General features: G+C 55.1%; 1 protein-coding gene across 10 annotated transcripts in view; it reads right to left on the bottom strand.

Moving 5' to 3' along the window:
* Positions 1-1655: 1655 nt before the first annotated feature.
* LOC122382826 (protein hu-li tai shao-like) overlaps positions 1656-19516 on the bottom strand; it is a 36731-nt gene continuing 18870 nt past the window's right edge. For 2 of the 10 annotated variants that reach the window (XM_043368646.1, XM_043368645.1), the window contains exons 3-17: positions 16104-16282; positions 12823-12934; positions 11943-12097; positions 10591-11061; positions 9777-10102; positions 9350-9464; positions 8811-8924; positions 8281-8406; positions 7418-7583; positions 6784-6993; positions 5366-5473; positions 4551-4775; positions 3310-3380; positions 3000-3144; positions 1656-2716 (exon numbers count right to left, since the gene is read on the bottom strand). In XM_043368646.1, the coding sequence (XP_043224581.1) occupies positions 3022-3144; positions 3310-3380; positions 4551-4775; positions 5366-5473; positions 6784-6993; positions 7418-7583; positions 8281-8406; positions 8811-8924; positions 9350-9464; positions 9777-10102; positions 10591-11061; positions 11943-12097; positions 12823-12934; positions 16104-16280 (2499 nt within the window). In that variant the 5' untranslated portion in view covers positions 16281-16282 and the 3' untranslated portion in view covers positions 1656-2716; positions 3000-3021. The remainder of the gene's footprint in view (positions 2717-2999; positions 3145-3309; positions 3381-4550; positions 4776-5365; positions 5474-6783; positions 6994-7417; positions 7584-8280; positions 8407-8810; positions 8925-9349; positions 9465-9776; positions 10103-10590; positions 11062-11942; positions 12098-12822; positions 12935-16103; positions 16283-19516) is intronic. The other 8 variants (XM_043368647.1, XM_043368648.1, XM_043368649.1 and 5 more) reach the window with 4 other exon arrangements.

Raw genomic sequence — 19516 nt, 5'->3', positions numbered from 1 at the left:
AAGTTTTTGACTTTTCGAAAAAAAACCGAAATATATGTGATAGAACGCGTTATTATGACTAGCTCTAGCAAGTTTTAGCTAAATATCTTCAAAAATGGCCAAGTTTTACGCATTATTGCAAAAAATTAACAATTATTAATTTTACAAATCAATTTTTCAGCACGAATTTGACATCGTACGCCAATATAAATAGCACCATTGTGTTCCTGAGCTCAAACTGCATCCAATAGATACCTTTTTTGTTGAAAAATTTTAACTTCAAAATTTGACCTTTTTTGACCTGAAAGTGACCTGACCTAAGCTAAATTTGACTCAAAATGACCTCGAATGACACAGACGACATCAAATTCGAAATGTTTGGCCTAAATAGACCATAAAACATGTGTCACGTGACCGACGGATGATATAATATTTTCGTGACCTGTGATGACCTGACCTTGACCTGAAAATCAAAGTACAAGTTTGGTACCCTCAGAGTATCTAGAGCATCTGTTCACGAAAGTGTGAACCAGAAATGAGCCTGATCTGACTTGTAAGACGGCGGCCAGAGCCCAAAACGTGAAGAAGCCAAAATGCTAATAATTTTTTCTTTGACCTGACCTGTGACGTCATCGGTGACCTCGAGGTCAATGAAATTAGGTTTCGCTCGACAGTTTTTCCAGGGCTATCAGACGCCGTTTGAATTTTGACGATCGGCCCAGTAGTTTCGGAGTTAGGAGGGGGGGGGCTATGAATAGCCCCCCCCCCCCCCCCAGTAGGGCGTGTTATACGCAGACCCCAGTGGGGCGCGGGTTAAGCAAAAAATAAAATATGAGGGTGCAGGGCACTTGTCGATTTGTCGTGGAACGCCCCGTCAGCCACTGAGGTGCTGGATGACCCGGGACTCGCAATCTGACACGCTTCGGCTGAAGTCAGCCGCCACCGGTCAGTTCAGCCATCGCAACGGGGCCGCTGGTCGCTGAATGAGCATGCTCCCGGACCCATTCTGGCACATCAGCCGCGACGGCCCCGGTCAGGTCAGCCATCGGGGTACTGAACAATCATTATCTGATTATCTTCCTCTGTCCCGATTTCTGTCTTTGTATGTCCGACTGTCTTCTCTCTCTCTCTCACTCTCTCTCTCTCTCTCTCTCTCTCTCTCTCTCTCTCTCTCTCTCTCTCTCTCTCTCTCTCTCTCTCTCTCTCTCTCTCTCTCTCTCTCTCTCTCTCTCTCTCTCTCTCTCTCTCTCTCTCTCTCTCTCTCTCTCTCTCTCTCTCTCTCTCTCTCTCTCTCTCTCTCTCTCTCTCTCTCTCTCTCTCTCTCTCTCTCTCTCTCTCTCTCTCTCTCTCTCTCTCTCTCTCTCTCTCTCTCTCTCTCTCTCTCTCTCTCTCTCTCTCTCTCTCTCTCTCTCTCTCTCTCTCTCTCTCTCTCTCTCTCTCTCTCTCTCTCTCTCTCTCTCTCTCTCTCTCTCTCTCTCTCTCTCTCTCTCTCTCTCTTCCTTCCCCCACCAAGTGCACAACAGGCGGATATCGCTTCATAGCGGAAGTACGGAAGCATACGGAAGTAGCCAGCTCGGCCCGACAAAATAAGCCATGAAATGCGACACATTTCCATGACACGTACCCTCCGATTTCCACAGCGCGTTTGTATCTGTCAATCTGAAAAAGACGGCCACCACCAGAAGATCAAACTGTATTCACACCGCTGGGTACCTTGCAGATAAAATGGCTGCCTGTGTACAAAAGAGCGCGCGCGCCAGCGAGTAAATAAGAATCGTTCTACAATGTAAGTGTCTCTCTATTTTCACATAGCTGCATCCGTAGCAACCAAGTTTCAGACGAACGTAACGTGAATCTCCGAGAAGCACGATTGACCTGCGGGCGGGGGCCGGGCGGGGGCGGGGGCGGGCGGCTCGCCATCCGCCTCCGGGCGCGAATACGCGGCCCTCCGGGCGGAGGCGGCAGCTGCGTACGATCGGGGCGGGGGCGGGGGCGGGGGCGGCGGTGTCTCCGGCGCCTCGCTGCGCGGCGATGCGGGGTACAGCCGCGTCGTCGCCCGTTCAGCTGGGCCTCTGCTCCTCCTCCCTGTCGCGTCGGGCGGTACATATCGGAGGAGTAGGCAGCGGTACTTACAGCGGCGGCGGCGGCGGCGGCGGCGGCACGGCGCGCAGCACACGCCCAAAGCGACGGCCACACCCGCCGACCAACGGCTCTGCGCACAGCTAACAATCACTGATTCAGCTTCGGCCCACAGGCGGTACTCCGATGAACACATGCACACAAGCTGTCGTGAATTTTAAAACATGCGTAGTAGTAATATAGCTCTGTCTCGCGGCGGGGCGGCTGCTGCCGGCGGCGGACCGGGCGGGGCGCCGCCGGACCCGCGCGGCCGCCACATCCAGCCACCTCGGACACCGTGCGGCAGCGGCTGTCTCTCTATCTCGTCCTCTCCCGATCACGCGTGTTGACTCGCTGTCCTGCTCTCCTCACAGCGGCTCGGCGGACAGTCCGCGCGCTCTCTTGCTCGCGTCTCACTCACTCACTCTATCTTTCTCACTTACACACGCGTGTGACGCCGTCTGTCCGTCGTCGTATCGCGGCCGGCGGCGAGCACCACTGACGACACTCGGCGAGCCTTGACGACACTCGGCGAGCCACTGACGACACTCGGCGAGCCACTGGCGACACTCGGCGAGCCACTGGCGCGCTGCCGCTCACTTCGTCTCTCCGGCAGTGGCTGCAAATGGTAGGGGCTACTGTCACACACAGGCACCAAGAGGTAAGAACCATAGCTGTTTATAAAACAGCCTGCACGTAATAGTCAAAAACAATCCCATCACCTAGAACCAGAAAATGAGGTGGCAAATCAGATCCCTGATCAAACTGATTTCAATGTGATAAAAAATGTTAAGGGACTCCAACTATCCCTCAACCCCCGGCAATTACAAGATGAAGAGATCTCGGTGAAACAAGGGACAGCGCAGACTTTTTTTCGTTTTTTTTTTCTCGATAAAACGAACCTTAATAATATCTGCCGTTCGTTTACTTGGACGCCTCTTCCTTTTTGTCCTTCTTCTTATCCTTCTTCTTCTTCAAGAAGCTGGGTGTCCTCAGGCCCTTCTTCTTCTTTTTATCCTTCTTCGATGCCTCACTTGTAGAGATATCCTATAAAAACAAGGTGTTAACATTTTGACATACCATCGCCACCGAAGGCAGTTAGCTAAGTATCCAGGCCCTCCCCCGTAACACAAACCCACCCCACCATCTCCAGCGCCATAGGATGTCTGAAGCGCCTGGCGGTCGCTCGTCACCGCCGCGCCATGAACGTACCTCCTGATCGGTGTGAGACACAGTCGACATGTGACCGGTGTCCGTCTCGTCGCCGTTGGCGGTCAGGTCACCTGTGGGTCAGCACGGGTCACAGAGGTCAGTCGCGCTGCACCGCTCAGTCGGAACGAGTTGGTGCGGGCGGGGGCCAGTAGTGCCTATTGTGCGCACTTGTTCAACGGTCCAAGACTATGAGGTAGGCCGAGCAGATCTGATACCACTGGTGAATGCAGCGTCCATAATTCCATAAGTTTGGCTACTGGCCACATCTGCATCGCGATCGTCAAGCACCGCTGCACCGCAATCGGGAGACAGGGGTAGACCAGGCGAAAAAAGCCAATACAATGCCGCATACCTCAAACGAACTTCCTTGGAGAACGATTGTAATTCGATATTAAAAGTTATTAATATAAATGAAAATGATAAGAGCAAAAAAAGAGAAATATTCTACTCGACTTGCAACATCCTTTTTATAGCTGTTTTATCAAATTTCAACAGCGAAACAAAATAAACGAAAAAATAAACGAATTTTCACGAATGAGCATTAGTAGCTAATGGTTATAACACTAACCAGCAATGATGTAAGGCGACAAACGTAAAAGCAAAGCAGATAAGTACAATAGACACTATGTACAAAAGCTGTTATACGTCCAGTTATAATTTTAAGCGAACGGTACAAAAGCGATTAAGTATTTCTCCGTTGTGCTGATGAATGTAGGAAGGAGAGTCCTGAAGCGCCGTTTGATTTTGCTATCAGCTGTGCGAGTCGCACATCGCACAACTAAGCAAATGTACAGACTGGAGCCCGACGGACCGTGTAGATTATTGAATTAGCTTGTTTTGCTGGAAGCTTCCCGTAAATGCCACCAGAGGTCAGTGGAGCGCTGCCGAGGACTGAGAAATGAGAACGCTCGAAGCCACCGAGCCGGACAGGACACAGCCGCGACACGGCGGCGGCAGGACAGGCCCTCTGCAGAGTCCCGAAGCTGCAACCCACGCGGGACACCGGAGCAGAATATGTCCAGCTGTATGTATGTACAGCGGCCGGACAGAGACGCCGACTGCCGGACGGACATCACCCGCTCCCGAGCCCCAGCGACCACCACGACCACTGCAGCTGACGGTCCACCCGACAGACGGACGGACAGACGGACGGACAGACGGATAGACGGACGGGCAGATGGCCGACCCAACACCAAGCCAAGCGAGCCGCCGGACGGACGGCCACGGACGGCCGCACTTACGCTGAGCGGTGCCCGAGCGCGGCGCCGGCGCCGGCGCCGGCGCTGTGGGCGCGCGCACCGGGGGCACCGGCTTCACGCGCGGGTTCTCGGCCAGAGGCATGGGGAAGTGGGTGCCGGCGAGGCCCCGCGGCGAGGCCGGGGAGCCGGTACCGGCCGGACTGACTGGGGAGACTGGCGGCTGGCTGCCGGGCCGGCCGGCCGAGCGCGGAGACTCCGGCTCACCCTCTGCGATCGACCGGCTCGTCAGAGGGAGATACAGACACACCACGGGACGGCCGCCGCTCGGACGGACCACCCGCACAGGCGGAGAGGCCGAGCGAGCCAGACCGTGTCTAACTGATACGGCGAACGGCTGAGGTAAGTGTATCATTAGTGAGACAGATAAAACGATCAGGTTAATGACACATCAATCAACTAATGTAATACACGATATCAATCGATTGAGTTAGAGCAGATACACACCAAAACAAACTATGGATTAGTTCACGACAAACCCACCAGGCGGACAAGACGCCGCGGGTAAACACAACGAACTGAGTTAGTGAAACACCACGGTAAGCTGACGGACCAGAGGACGTTCACACGGCTGGCGTTCACACAGTCAAACGTGACGGCTGCCCGTTCTCCTGCAGCGCGTCTGAAGCTGGAGACATCACACTCACGCCACAAAGGGAGCAAACCCGACAGCGGCCTTCTAGCCGGGCGGGCTGAGCCGAGACGCGAATCCCGGTACAGCGGTTAGTTGGCAATCACCCCAAACGGCACAAAAAGAGATGGGACGGGACAGACACGTCACGGCACACGTGTGACGCCACCTGACACGCTGCCGTCGGCCGTCAGTGTAACGGGGTGCGCCTGTGAGGCGCGCGGCACCTGTACCGACGCCACGCGGTCCGTGCGCGGCGGCAGCGGCGGCAGAGACGCTGTGGACGGGCGGCGCGGCGCGTGCGCGGTCAGAGGAGACAGGTGGCACGGTATCCGCAGAGACACAATTGTGGGACACGGGTCGCCCGTCGGTGGCCGCGTGATCAGCAGTCGCCGCACATTCACTGGAAGTCTGATAAGGATAGCCCACACAAAGGAAGATATAATAATGGTCGCTAGAGCGACTATGCACTGTGTAGCGGCTGCTGAATGTACGCAGCAAAACCAAAATAATGTGCCACTTTTTCCATATAACAAAACACTGATTGCACCAAAAAGGAACCAAACCATACTAGGCAGACAACTAAATAAACAAACAATAATGCAGCCAGTTAAACAAACGCATCAACGGTACAACAGATAAAGAACACGTACAATGAAGTCAAAAACACAATTGAGCATCAATAATGCTATCGTATGAAACTGAAATATGAGTATATGACTTTGCATTGAAGGCAGGGGGAGGGATGTAACACAGGATTTGAATGGATAAATGGATATGAGGAATGAGGATTCATATGAGGACATAAGTGATCCATGCAACCGTCCTTGGAGCACGCAGTTTGTGCAAAATACTAGTCATTCATCAGGATGGTGTGAAGACGCCATTACTCATGACCAAAATGGAGTTCTCAAGACAATCGAGAAAGCACCAGGATTCTTTACAGATACCTATACGCATTACCGATTGTGCACTATCAGTGAAACGTCATGCTTGGAGAGAAGTTAAACTTTCAAGTATCGATCACAGGTGTCCCTTGGGGAGCCGGAGACGATTATGCCTTACATGCCAGTCACAGTCGGAAAGGAGAAGACCGTACCCCAAACCACACATCTCGGAGTCACCAAAGACAAGCACACATGACAAATAATTTCAGGCGTGTTCGAGGCAGGCAGCCGTGACAAACTGTCTGGGACCGTTCGGTAGGGGCCCCACCGCCTAGTGCAGCCAGAAGGTGCGGCCTAAATCAGTCGCAGGCAATCAGCCCTTACATTACGTCAATGTGGCAAACCCGATAACCACCACATCTGGGCCCAGTTTACAACCGTCCGGTGTACCAATTTCCAAACACACATGCCAGTGCATCCCCTTCATACCACCCAACAAACCACCTTCAGTGAAACACATTCACAAATTACAGAGCCAGTAACATCAGAGAGATAGGACAGTGTGTGGAAGAGAGCATGCCTTTCCGCCCGGCCGGCGCGCCCGCTCGGTCCGGCAGTTCGCCACGGCTGACGACTGGGAGGGCGGGCAGCGGGCGGGCCGGCCGGGAGGACCATGCGGCGGACGGCACGTGCCACCTACCCTCGTGGTCGGATGGAGAGAAGGGCGGGGAATCGACGCGGCCGGCGGTGGCGGCGGCGGCGGCGGCGGCCGGGGCGGGGGCGGGGGCGGCTGAGACGTCACCTGGCGCCGAGCTGCGGCTCACGTCGGCCTCCTCGCCGTCGCTGGGCAGCTGGACGCGCTCGGCGTGCTGCGGCGCCTCCGTCACCGGCGCCGGCACCTCGGCCTCCACTGCAGGGCACAGGGGAGAGAGCGGTCAGAGAGCGGAGAGGGAGCGGCCACACAGAGAGCGGAGAGAGTCACGGGGCTACACACAGCCAGCCGTGCGGCGCCACATTGGCGGTCAATGACAACGGACAAACTATCAACTAAGCAAGAATCCACTGGATTGTGTGAACGCTTGGATTGTGCAAATTGAAAAAAATGACAAATTAGCGAGGGAAATATCATTGCCGTCTAGCAAACTAGTTGACTAAAGCCGAAATCTCAAACCCCAACCAATTGCTTACCTACATTTTTTTCACTAAGTGCTGTTGAAGACAAAACAAGTTTGCAAGGTTCCACCTCGAAAACAATACTTATGGACATTCACTCTTTACATTTAAGCCCGATTCGTTTAATCCCTGTTCTAATCTCCGCTCCCTGTGAGTCTCACCGCTGGCCCCGCGGCTCTTCTGGTCGACGAAGCGCTTGTACTCCTCGAGGTCCTCGTCGGTGACCTGGTCGAACGGGTTCTTGGCGTAGGGTGTCTTGTAGACGGTGGCGTTGTGCTGGTAGTTGCGCTGGATGATACCCTTGGAGGCAGCTCCGACGAGTACCACCTGGTGGACAGGACAGGCAGACACCACACGGTCAGTACAAAAAGACAACAGGAACATTAACTGTCCTAAAATACAGACCATGTCGACCATGATGATGCCGATGCTTTGAGGACTTGAAACGCAGCGCGAATTCGGAAATAAGCATGTTAAAATGTAAGGCGGCTGAGCAAAACATTTTTTCCGATGAGGGTCGTAACAACAGAGTCACTTCGGTGCAAGAGCTCAGGCCCATCACAGGTGGAGTACCACGCATAAACATCTGTCCCCCGTCGGCGAGTCATACATCCGACTGCTGAACCTAGTCACAGGCTGCAGCTGTGCGTGTACAGTGCCCTTTTTCATATTTGCCCCTCCCCATCCAAGTGTTCGTGCGAAGTCTTCATGCCGGATGCGTTCGTCCCGAGGACAAGTTTCGATCTCGTCTCAGCTGATACATGTGTCTTGCACTAAGAACCTGCTATTAAAGGCAAGCTGCTCAGCCCGGTAACAGCCACCTCTGCTGTCTTCCATTTCTACCCTGTCCTTTCTGTGACATCATGAGCCCAACTATGTCCAATCGATACCAAATTTTCCTCCTCTGTATCCAAAAACCTCATCCCTCCCTCCCTGTCTTCATTTAGTCCCTCCCCTACCCTGTCTCCTTCTGACCCTTCCTCCCCATATGTCCCTTTCTTCCCATTCTATGTTTCCATCTGACCTGGTCGCCGCCGGCACGCTGTTCCGCCGCCTCCTGCAGCTGACGCGCCTCGTCCCAGGACACCCCCTCCAAGATGTGTGACTGGGGGCCGGCGCTCACACCGCCGCCGCGGCGGTTCTCCTTGATCTGACGGACAGAGAGCGGGCGGTCAGTCGGGAAGCAGCAGCCAAGACCATAAGGCGAGGCAGAAGTGTGCTAGAGAAGGATGATATCGAATATAAACAACAATCACATGAAATGTAGCACTTATGAAACGGCACCAAAAGCAGTTATGCCAAATACACATCATGCGAATGATACAGAAACAGCGGCACTCTACACTTCACGGTAACAAGTCTACTCGGTTGGATATAGACACCAGGAGTCACACGCACGGGACGACATCTAGCCGGACACTCTGAATCCCGATCGACTAACAATCCCACCAGCACCCTGCCACGACTACCACGAGCCGGCAGCGAGTCAGCGCCGGGCAGTGTCCCGTGTCCGTGTCAGTGTCACTGTCAGCGCAGACAGTGTCACTGTCTCACCTGCTGTTGGAGCTGTTTGAACTCCTTGGGGTTGGTGTTCTTGGGCACAAACTGCAGGGCAGCGTCCACCTTGATGGGCGTGTTGCCGTGCGAGGGAGATCCGTCTGGCACCCACTGAAACACATGTACACGGCGCAATGAAATAACTACATTGTCGATAAAATAGACACATAAATGCAAGTCAATGCACACAACACCAGTCAGTGTGACAGAATACTCAAGGCGACCAAATAACCAGGTGGACCAAAAGAAGCAATAACTTGAGGCTGAGTGGGTAGCCAACTTTCCATGCATTTGAAGATGTGCATTTAGCAAAAGACGCCCGTATCACGCATCAATTGCATGACGCACTGACAGTAAACGCACACAGTTTCGCCCAAATATTATTTAGCTGACTTGAGCAGCAACCGACATGGTCGCCACAGAACACAGGAAATAGAATATGCAAAAGTGCAGGGCTGCGGCGCTGTCCAACTTTCGCACGAATCGTGGATCAAGGCCCCGATGGCGCCCCCGGACGTCCACACTCCGCACATTACCTTGTAGATGGTCTTGGGGTCGTTGGTGCCCGTCTCGAGCATCTCGACCTTCTGGTAGACGTTGGGTGTGTTGAGCCAGCGGGTCCGCTCGCCAGGCCGGGTCTTCCGCATCGGACTGCCGAGCAGAGCAGCGGCCAGATTAGCGATGAGTGCAGCCAGCGACACGTGGGGCATACTAGCGTTCAGCATTCGCTCCCAGTTGACAGATTTGCCATGTTATGCATGCATTCACTATCATCGAAGAGTAAACGTGATACTTTACTCACAAGAAACTATCAAGAAGTCGAGCAAAACTTTGAGTTGGCTTTCAAAGCAAATGAGCAACCATTTCACCCAGAAGCGTTCCCGAGTGTTCCCGCCAGCCAGTCTGGCCGGACCCCCCAGCGACCGACAGTGCGCCACCACAACCCCTCTGACGAACGCCCACCTGTATTTAAAGACGTCGTCGATATCTGCCAGGTAGGAGCTGGCCGCCGGCGGGTACTCCACGTCGCTCTGGTGGGCCGGCGCCTCGGCGCGCATCGTGTGCCGGTAGATGTGTCCGGTCCGGTAGCCGGCGTTGTCCATGACTCGCATCAGGGCCTCGAACTCGAGCTCGCCGAGCCGCCACTGGCTGCGCGGGGAGGGCCGCTCCTCGCCGGAGGAGGACAGTGTGGGCCGGGTGGGCGGACGGCGCGACTCCTCGAACACCAGCTGCCGCTGCGCCTCGTCCACCAGCGTCAGGTTGTCCACGCCCAGAGGCATCATCACCACCTGGAAGCCAGCGGAGTGGGAGGGGTTAAAAGAAGCAAGGGTAAAACAGGCTGGCGTATTATTACAGGTATACAGGTCATTGTCCGATCGTCGGCGGACAGGAGTTGCCACTGGGAGTGGTCTGCGGAGGGTCACACAGTCAGGCGTGTGGCGATGGGTAGTCGGTTAGGTACCGTACACGACAGTGGGCGCCGACTGCTGAGGGCACACCTGCCAGAGCAGAGACCACGACCGATACAAATTGCGTACAGACGTACCACGGGGAGCATGACCTAACTCATGTGATCGATAATAAATGAATGGTACATTACGGCGCCGGAAAAGCGGTCACCATTTGAAATAAGGAAATACCACATACAAATCAAGAAATAAGACACCCTTGCTCGACTCCCGTTTATCTCGCAGTCCCTTTCCACCGACAGAAAATACTTCTTCCTGCTACTCCACCGCAACACCCTTCATCCAACCCAGACCAACACGACACTGACCTGGTTCTTGCAGGCGGCCACCAGGTGTGAGAGCAGGAAGAAGGCCTCCTCGATGTTCTCTCCGCAGCAGAGGGCGCCACGGTTCTGCAGCAGCATCACCTTGTTGTGCACGCCCAGGTCGCGGGTGAGCCGCTGGTGCTCGGGGTCGGCGCCGTCGGCCGGCAGCCGGTGCACGCTCACCTCACCCAGTACGCAGGCGTGCTCGGTGAGCGGCAGCAGGCCGGCCCGCAGCGCCGACACCGTCACCACGGCCGGCTCCTGCACGTGCAACACCACGCGCAGGTCCGGCCGCGCCGCGTGGATGGCCGCGTGCTGCGCGTACGCGGCGCTGTTGAGGCCGAGCCCGCTGCTGCCGGCGGCCACGATGTTGCCCTGCATGTCAGCCTTGAGCAGCGAGGCGGCCGTGATCTCGCCGTACAGCAGGCCGTACGGGTTCACCAGAAAGTGCTCCAGATCCTGGCTCAGCCGCACCTGTCGGCGGCGGAGAGGTGTTAGCAGTGAACTGTGGACGCGACCATCATCGATGTGACAGGGGACAGTGTACGGTGGCGCGAGGATCGACGGGGCTGCATCTGAAGGAATATCCAGAAGAGATGGTGTATATGGGTAATGAAAGGGAACTTCATGATGCAATTTTTCAGCAATACTTATTCAGATCAGTGACTGCTTGCTGAAGCTGCTACTCTGCAAATGTCCCAGAAACACATGCACGCCTGACGTCACATCCACTGTAATTTATCGTGTAATTAATTGGAATAATTTGCATCAACGTAGGACAGTTGGACGGATTATCATTGACGCGTACTCACTCGCCACAGGAAACATTAAAGGAAAATGGTGACCAAACCCGTTTAGCCAATACACCCGAACGTAGTTGCACTCCTTCAGTGTCAGACCACCTACGTTACGCGGCGAACTTCGCAGCGGTCAGGTTGAATGGCGATAGCGAGATAGGCGCTAGAGCGCTAGAGTACACAAAAAGTGGACGATAACCGGCGCCGGTCCCCATCAGTCTGGGCTTGACACACAGGGTACACACAGCAGCCGATATCGGAGTGTAAGCCGATAAGCATGCTGGGCGACGGGCTGTCGGCACCGGGAGTAAAGGCTCAGACAACCAAGGGCAGTTGTGGGTGGGCCTGAGATCTTATTGTCGTCGGCAATCTAATGCACAGCCAAAACGTTGACCCCAGCTGAGCTTTTGGATTGCCCGCCTCCGTATCTCTTTCAACTAGAACCACCATGTCTCATTGCGTCCAAAACCTTCACACGTCCCTCATTTATCTACACCAAAGATCTCTAACCAGCACGGCCCACACTCATCCTACCGAGGGTATTCCTCAGTCACTAACCGTGGCATGGTTGCAGACGCCCTGCGCCCAGCCGAACATGTCCATCACGCGCAGCAGCGAGGCCAGCTTACAGCGCAGCATCTTCTCCGGCTTGGTGAGCTGCGCCGCCTCGGCCCCGCGCAGGTCGGCGATCGGCTGCACGCACTGCATCCCCGCTGCGGGCAGAGGGATGGGGTCAGCGGGCCGCTCCGGTCCGGTGAGCACGCCCCTCTCCCCGGCGCGGCAGCGGGACGTACTGCAGCGGTGTTACGCGCGGTATATTGTGTTGGACCAGCTGTGTAACGAGGGCGACAGAGCATGGCGTCAACAATGTGCGACAGTGTGCGGCATAACGCCATCGCGACCTGATCCCACTGCGACACATTTGACACAAGGCGCGTGACACAATGGACACGAGACACGTGACATATTTGACACGAGACACGTGCCGTTTGATACGAGGCACGTGGTCTGCACATGACTGAACCGATTAGAACGATTGCAGAAAGTGCACATGAGTACCTTGCCCAATGACGAGAGACTGATGCTAGAAAGAAAACACGTGGCAGTCCTTTTACTCATTGCAGTTCAGCGGTGTAATCAAGGTTCGAAGTCGATAAGCGAGCCTGTCGTGAACAGCCCTGTCTGGATATTCTGGCTCAAAGCCTTATGCTGGCGACAGATAAGAGCCTACGATGGGGACGAGCGGCCCTCCATCACTTCACTGTGCAAGCTGCGTCCAACGGAGTCGGATAGCGGAAAATTGGTATGGCTGTCCAGTGTCCGGCCGGGCCAAACCGTCTAGCTCAGTGCTAGGAAACAAGTCTCTGAGTCCACATAGTTGAATTGAATAGTATCGCGATGTCAATATCCTGTCGGAGGCTGTAGGCGCGGCGGTTACCTCGGCCAGTGACGGGTCCTGCGCGCACCAAGCCCAGCATATCGGAGAGGGTGGAGCCGCCCACACAGTTGCCCTGCGTCATGCCGGCCTCCACCAGACGGTCCAGCTCCATCTGGGGACAGAAGAGACGGCGGTTACATACAGGTGCGGATAAATGTGCAAAGAACCAGAGGACGGGGCACGCTAAATGGAAGACAGACACACGCGCAGTTATGCAGGGGCAAATAGACAAAATCACACACGGGGCACACGGTACAGTATCACACGAGAGCGGACGTTGAACAGTACGACTTCGCAGCGAACAAGGCTCAATATGGTAGACAGAATAGACACCAAGCAGTTCCATCGCCAGAGCTACTTGTTCCACCACTTCCAACGAGGTTAGAAAAATATCCGAATCATTTCATCACCTACCAATCCCATCAACCATCTTTCACTCCGTCCCACAGTCCGACCACCCAATCCCACCGTCTACCCGTCCCGTCCCACCGTCTCGCTGACCCAGCGGCCAGACAGGCGGCGCGCCGCCCCGTCAGCAAACACAACAAACAGCGCCGCAGCCCCGCCCGAGGACCGCCACTGGAGGGGGAGGGGTGAGTGGACACCAGCCCTGCCGCTGGCGACAGCGGCGACCCCGTCAGTGTGGGATCTCAGTGGGGAGCGCCGAGCGGCACCAGCAGCAGTCAGAGGACACAGCCTTTGAGTGAGAGCATGGAAACTTCAATAACCAACATTATGCAGTGATACAGATCCCAACAGAGAATAGGAAAACATAGACTACCTATCATCAATTTTCAGGAGTATAAAAAAACACGAGCTTAACAACCCAAGAATAAGAACCAGCTTAAATAGCGAATAACCAGTAAATCGTGAGAGAATGCACTGTAATTAAATAAATCTACAAAGAAGCAAACCTCTCTATGTATAAGGGCACTAACCCTAAGCGAAGCAGGGTAAATAAGTACCCGGTTTCCTCATTACACGGCCGTTGTAACAACCGTGTCCACTACAACAGCCATCAATCTATATTTGCAACAATGTTTATACATGCAACAGGTGACACGACATTGTTTTCCTCTTAGCCAGCACTTCTCTAGCATCCCCTCCCCAGCGGTTCAGGTTTGATCATTGACTTGCGGGCTACTCAGTTGCCTCCTGCCTCTCCATCACGACGGTTGCACAGCTGCACATAACAACGTACACGATACAGGGCAGCTAAAAACACTGCACTGGCAGAGTGATGAGCTGATATAATCATAATTAAGTCCCCGTCGAATAGGTCCCCGTCAAATAGGGTTGTGGCAGTAATGACAAGACTGTTGCTGTAGCGGCATAGCAATTATGAATGAACATTGAATCAATGACAGCACAGCCCGAGTCGCGTAAGTCACGTTGAGATGTGCCTAGGACGCAGCTGGGAACCACCGAACGGCGTCTCGCCGAGTCCGGGACCGTTCAATGACGACTGGCGTCCTCCACTGGCAGGCAGAAACCATCCTCTCATTGAGCCCGACTACCCTCCTGGAGTCACGGTTCGACGCTGACTGTGACATAACGCGGCGAGAACGGCTCAGAAACAGTCAGCCATGTCGATAGCGGACCACACACCCGAGGACCAGAGTCCATCAGCTAATGTAAGCTCGGCTATTTTGAGACCAGACTCGATGGTGTCATAGCCATCACAAGTGACCCATGACAATGGCGTCTCCAGCACGCCACCAAGGCATAACAGGGTATGGACGCGGTGGTGCGGGAAATTTAGTTAGTACAATATAGTGTACTGCCGCCAAGTTCTGTCGGAATCACGACCCGACGGCGATACATAACGAGTGTTAGCTCAACACACAGACAGCAAAGGGGCTGATAAATATCCTGGAGCCAGTGACCGGAGTCAACTCATTCAACCCAATAGCCGTGATTCACTCACATCGGGTCACCCAGGGGGTCGTTAAAACTCTGAATAGTAAAATCACTCAAGAATCGAATTCCATATGATCTTGCCAAACAAATCCGGCTCCATTTGCCCAGTGCAGGGGTGCTGTCTGCCCCCCCCCCCCCCTCCCAGACACCGCTCGCACCACCCGGCCGGCTACATCGATATGCACGGCCGGCGTCCAGGCGGCGCCACCGTCGGCCGGAGCGTGCCACGCCCACCCCGGCCGGCGCCGGTCCGAGCCGCCGCAAAAACCACCACCGTGCCGCTGTACCGGCCAGCGGTACCGACACACACGCCACGCGCCACCGGTAGCGGCAGCCAGAGGGACGCCCGGCACCAGAGACAGCGTGCAGAGCACGGCACGCAACCGGTTTATTGATCAGCGCGGCCTCTGACCCCGCTACTAGGAAGGACAGTGTATCCGGGAAGTGGTGATCAATAAACATCGGCGGGCTAGTTCTCAGGACGGTTGGGAGGGGCGCAGTGGGTCCTATTGCAGTATGGGTCGGTCTGCGTTCTAGCCACCAGGGTCGTAAAGGCAGTCAGATATAGGGAATAGGATAGGAGCGGGAGCCGTGGTAGTGATGAGACGGATTGAACTCAGACTGGAGGCCGGGCACGAGTCTCCCAGATGGCCTCTGGTATCCGCCCTGCCCAGTATCGTCTGATGCCGATGATCTCAGAGGTATCACATAGACACTCGCGTCGGCCAACAAAGTACAGAACGTTCTTAGTCATGGACTCATGGCACTGGGATGTACGAAACACCCCCTCAGGCTTTAGAACCTCCACAATGTACCATCCACATTGATCTTCGCATTAGATCAGCATTTAGTCACAGACCGCAGAAATGTCTGTACCCTTTTGCGGTCCTGATGAAACCAGGAAACGCATACCACGGTACATGACTCAGCCACAAGCAGTCGCAGACATAAACATTGACCAGTCGAGGACTGACAGACACAAACCAGCCTATGCACACCAACAGGGCCGGTGGTGGACCAGTGGCCAACAATCCCAGGCTTCGGCCCCTAACTTAGCCCAGGCACCAATATTGACCAAACAACCCACACTCCAGTGTTGATCCGCGCAATCATACTAATCCAGTATAATCAGAGTTCAAACAAAATTCGTCTCAGTCAGCTGTGACACAAAACACCAAATCCTCGGTACATACCCAAGTTACTTCCCCAACTCTGCCACACCATTTATTTCACCTACTGTTATAAATAACATTCTCCGATAGCAGTCTCATTCCCACCCTTACTCAAACCACCCACTCTATACCTACTACCACCCCTGCCAGCGCACTCCTCCCCATCTCCCGTCTAAGCACGACTCTTACCCTGAAGGCGGGCGACTGGAGGACAGCCTCGACGCGTTTCCGTCGACTCATCTCCCTCATGTCGGCGTCGACATCGGCGGGCCGCATCCTCTGCCGCTCCAGCTCCTCCTCTGACAGGCCGTTGGTGTCGGGCGCGTCGCCGGCGCCGCCATTGGCCGTCGCAGTCGCCGTCTCCATGGCTGGTGGAAAAGGTAGGCTGGGTTAGGCCCACGCTGGTGGACACATGGTATGGCTGCAGTCAGGGAATATATGTGGTAGTTGTGACTTGTGAGGGTTTGTGGTGGTTGAGGCTTTGTGGTGGTTGTGCGTAGGAATAGTCCGTGCACGTGAAGATAATTCCGCCACACGTGGTGGGTGAGGGGATGACATTTTGGAAGAATAAATGGAACCAATGAAAATAGAAACAGGTGTGCTAGTACCGATGCTGTCACAGCTGTCCGTCTCTGATACCCAACAAGTGAGCGGCAACTCGTGGCAATAACAGACAGGGAAAATCAATAAAAAAGAGATCTGCGAGAAATGCAGGACATAAGTTTGCCCAAACAAAGAAGAGTCCAACACAGTCAACCTTGTCTAGATCAGGACAATGGCATATCACAGGGTCAGTTCCTGGCGCCATCAGGCAGGGAGAGGGTTACTTTTCTGGTCGGAATGGGTAGCATTGCAAAAGGTCAGCGATAGACAGTTATAGAGGGACTGTGTGGGTTGCGGCAGTTCGAGATAGGGACGGCTTTGGGGCTCAGCGTCATGGCGGGGCTTTAGATAAAACAGCTGAAAAATACAGGGAAAGCCTCTATCGAAGAACAAACAGCATAAATATCACAAGACACATCACAGATATTGAAAAGCAGAATAGCATTCATTCGGCCACACATCGCTCATGAATAGCGTAGCGCAGTGTCTGTGTATATTCAGATGTCGGAGCTGCTGCGTGTCCTGTCCAGAGTCGTCGCTAGTCCCCGTTCCGCAGCGGCAGCACGGCAGTCATCAAAGCTGCTATGGATGATGGCCGAACGTCAAACACCAATCCGCTCGCAGCTGATCCACTGACGCAATCTGACACAGATGGTGACACACGCTGCTCGGCGCACGGGTCAGTAAACCATGCTGTCTCGGCTCTGACGTGTGCCGCACGGCCACCACGGCGCTATGGTGACCTGACAGTCCGCCACGGCGCCACGCGTCGAAGAACGGTGACCGCTACTGATGGGCTGCAAACCGGCGCTGGTCGCCAACCATCATTCAACTGGCCAGCGCACCGCTGCAGCCGCCGGCCCACTCAAACACTTCTGCACTCTACCAGAGTAGACAGATCTGCAGTCGCGATTAATAACTCTGCTCGATCTCGGCAGGACCACCGCTGGATAGACGCAGAGCCGACGGCAGATGCCGCAGTTCTACGAACTAAGACCAAGTTTTCGGGTACTAGCGCTGTGTTCCAGTCAGGAGCAATAGGGCGGTGCACGACTCCATCCACAGTTGCTGCCGTCATTCCACACCGCAGCCGACACCAGAGGCCAGCGGCGCGGCGGCAAGGCGGCCGTGGCAGGGTGCCAGGGACCGGCTCGGCGTTCACGGACCACCTCACCCCGCCGTCGGATCACAGCCCACGGGTGGAGTGGCACGGCCGGATCACAGCCCGCGGGAGCAGCGGCAAAGCCCGTCCACAGCCCGCGGGAGCAGCGGCATGGGCCGGATCACAGCCCGCAGGAGCAGCGGCAGCACGCCCGGATCAGAGCCCGCCGCGGGAGCGGCGGCATGGCTGGATCACAGCCCGCGGGAGCAGCGGCACGGCCGGATCACAGCCCGCGGGAGCAGCGGCAGCAGGGCCCGTGGCTTGAGCAGCGGCATGACAAGCAGAGCCACGGCCGAGCGCAGGGCAACGCGGCCTTGATCGAGTTACACACTCTGGTCACGGTGGTATGTCAGCATTACATACGACACGATCCGATGTAGGTGCATGCATGGCACATGATAGCTGGCATAACACACGGTGTCCAGATTTCATGCGCAACGAGTATGCCTCACAAATTTATGACGCCGCCAGCATTGCATAGTCAAACAGGAGTCGTCTAGTTAATTCAGTTGTGATCAAGATAAATTGGCGCAGCTGTTGCATGTTTGTATTTTGATGGCGCAGTAATACCCAATCAGCTGGGGCACGGGTGAGTCAGAGCTCAGAGCCAGCCAAGCGTGCCTAAGGCGTGTCGCTGTCCGGCGGGAAGGGTGACTTCACGACCCAAGACGGCCATCCAAACTACCGACCCGATCAATGACCAAATAGGATGACTCACAGGCCACAGCCCTAGCATAGCACTCAACCAGTTCAGATCCCGATGGGGGCGCTCTTCTGACAGTTATAGGTGAGTCTCAGTTGACATCAACAGGAGCGCTCTCCAGACACCTACAGTGGCTCTCAGTCACGTGCCGTTACCACGCTGAGCACTTTCAGACATGGCAGCTGGTCCGGAACCCCGACCACACAGTTCCGCTACCTCTAAATAACTCAGACGACGCCCATTCCGGTCAACGCCACATTCGGAGAAATATTTCAGAGGTTGTCTGGCCGACCGGGTTTGTGGACAGCAGTAAATATGGTGACCGGTTAAAATGAAAGGCGTCCGTCAGGTAGCCCAGAGAGCACTGTCCGGATAGCAAAACTCCGAGAACTGTTGGAAACTTCAGCACGGCTGTCTCAGACTGGCCGCAGACTGGACAGAATTGGCTCATGAATTCGTAGCTCGCAATCGGTAGAACAAATCTATTTTTGACCTTGGGACTTCCTCGTCCATCTCTCAGGCTTCTGGCTTCATCCACGGCGCGCCTGCAGGCCTCGTATAAGGTGCGACACACTCCTAAATCAGCTCCGTTGGCAGCCATTGCAAATCTGAGCAGCTGTGCTGGCGTCCTGCCTATACGTGTATTACCCACCGCCTCGAATGTTCTGGCTAAGTTACCCTGTGCAGGGTGCTTCGCTCACAGCAGAGAGCGGGCAGCCGTTATCCTGTGTTGACTGTCGATCGCTCTATCTCCCCGTAGTCACCCGGGTGACTGAAGACACCCCACTCCGCACACAAACAATGTCCGCGCTGGCGGAAGTGCCGCGACCCGCCATCACCTCTGTTCATTTGGGAGGAACGCGCGGCGGTATGCCGGCATCCCGGCCGCGACCACAGTCCACTTGTCAGCCACCAGTCCTGTCCTCTCCAGAAGAAACGGGATTCCGGGCTGACAGGAGGCGGGGTACTGCAGACGGGACAGGCAGAACAGACTGGATCACAGACCACAGACCGAGCACAGACCGGACCACAGACCGAGCACAGACCGGACCATAGACCGGACCGCAAACCTGAACAGCCACCAGGGCAGCCAGCCACAGAAGCGGAACACATAAATACCGCTGACTGAATGAG

The sequence above is a fragment of the Amphibalanus amphitrite genome, unplaced genomic scaffold, assembly GCF_019059575.1.
Source record: "Amphibalanus amphitrite isolate SeventyFive unplaced genomic scaffold, NRLGWU_Aamphi_draft 000148F_arrow, whole genome shotgun sequence".
In the NCBI taxonomy this organism is placed as follows: domain Eukaryota; kingdom Metazoa; phylum Arthropoda; class Thecostraca; order Balanomorpha; family Balanidae; genus Amphibalanus; species Amphibalanus amphitrite.
The sequence above is the reverse complement of the archived record's forward strand: the minus strand, read 5'-3'. Positions and strand labels throughout refer to the sequence as shown.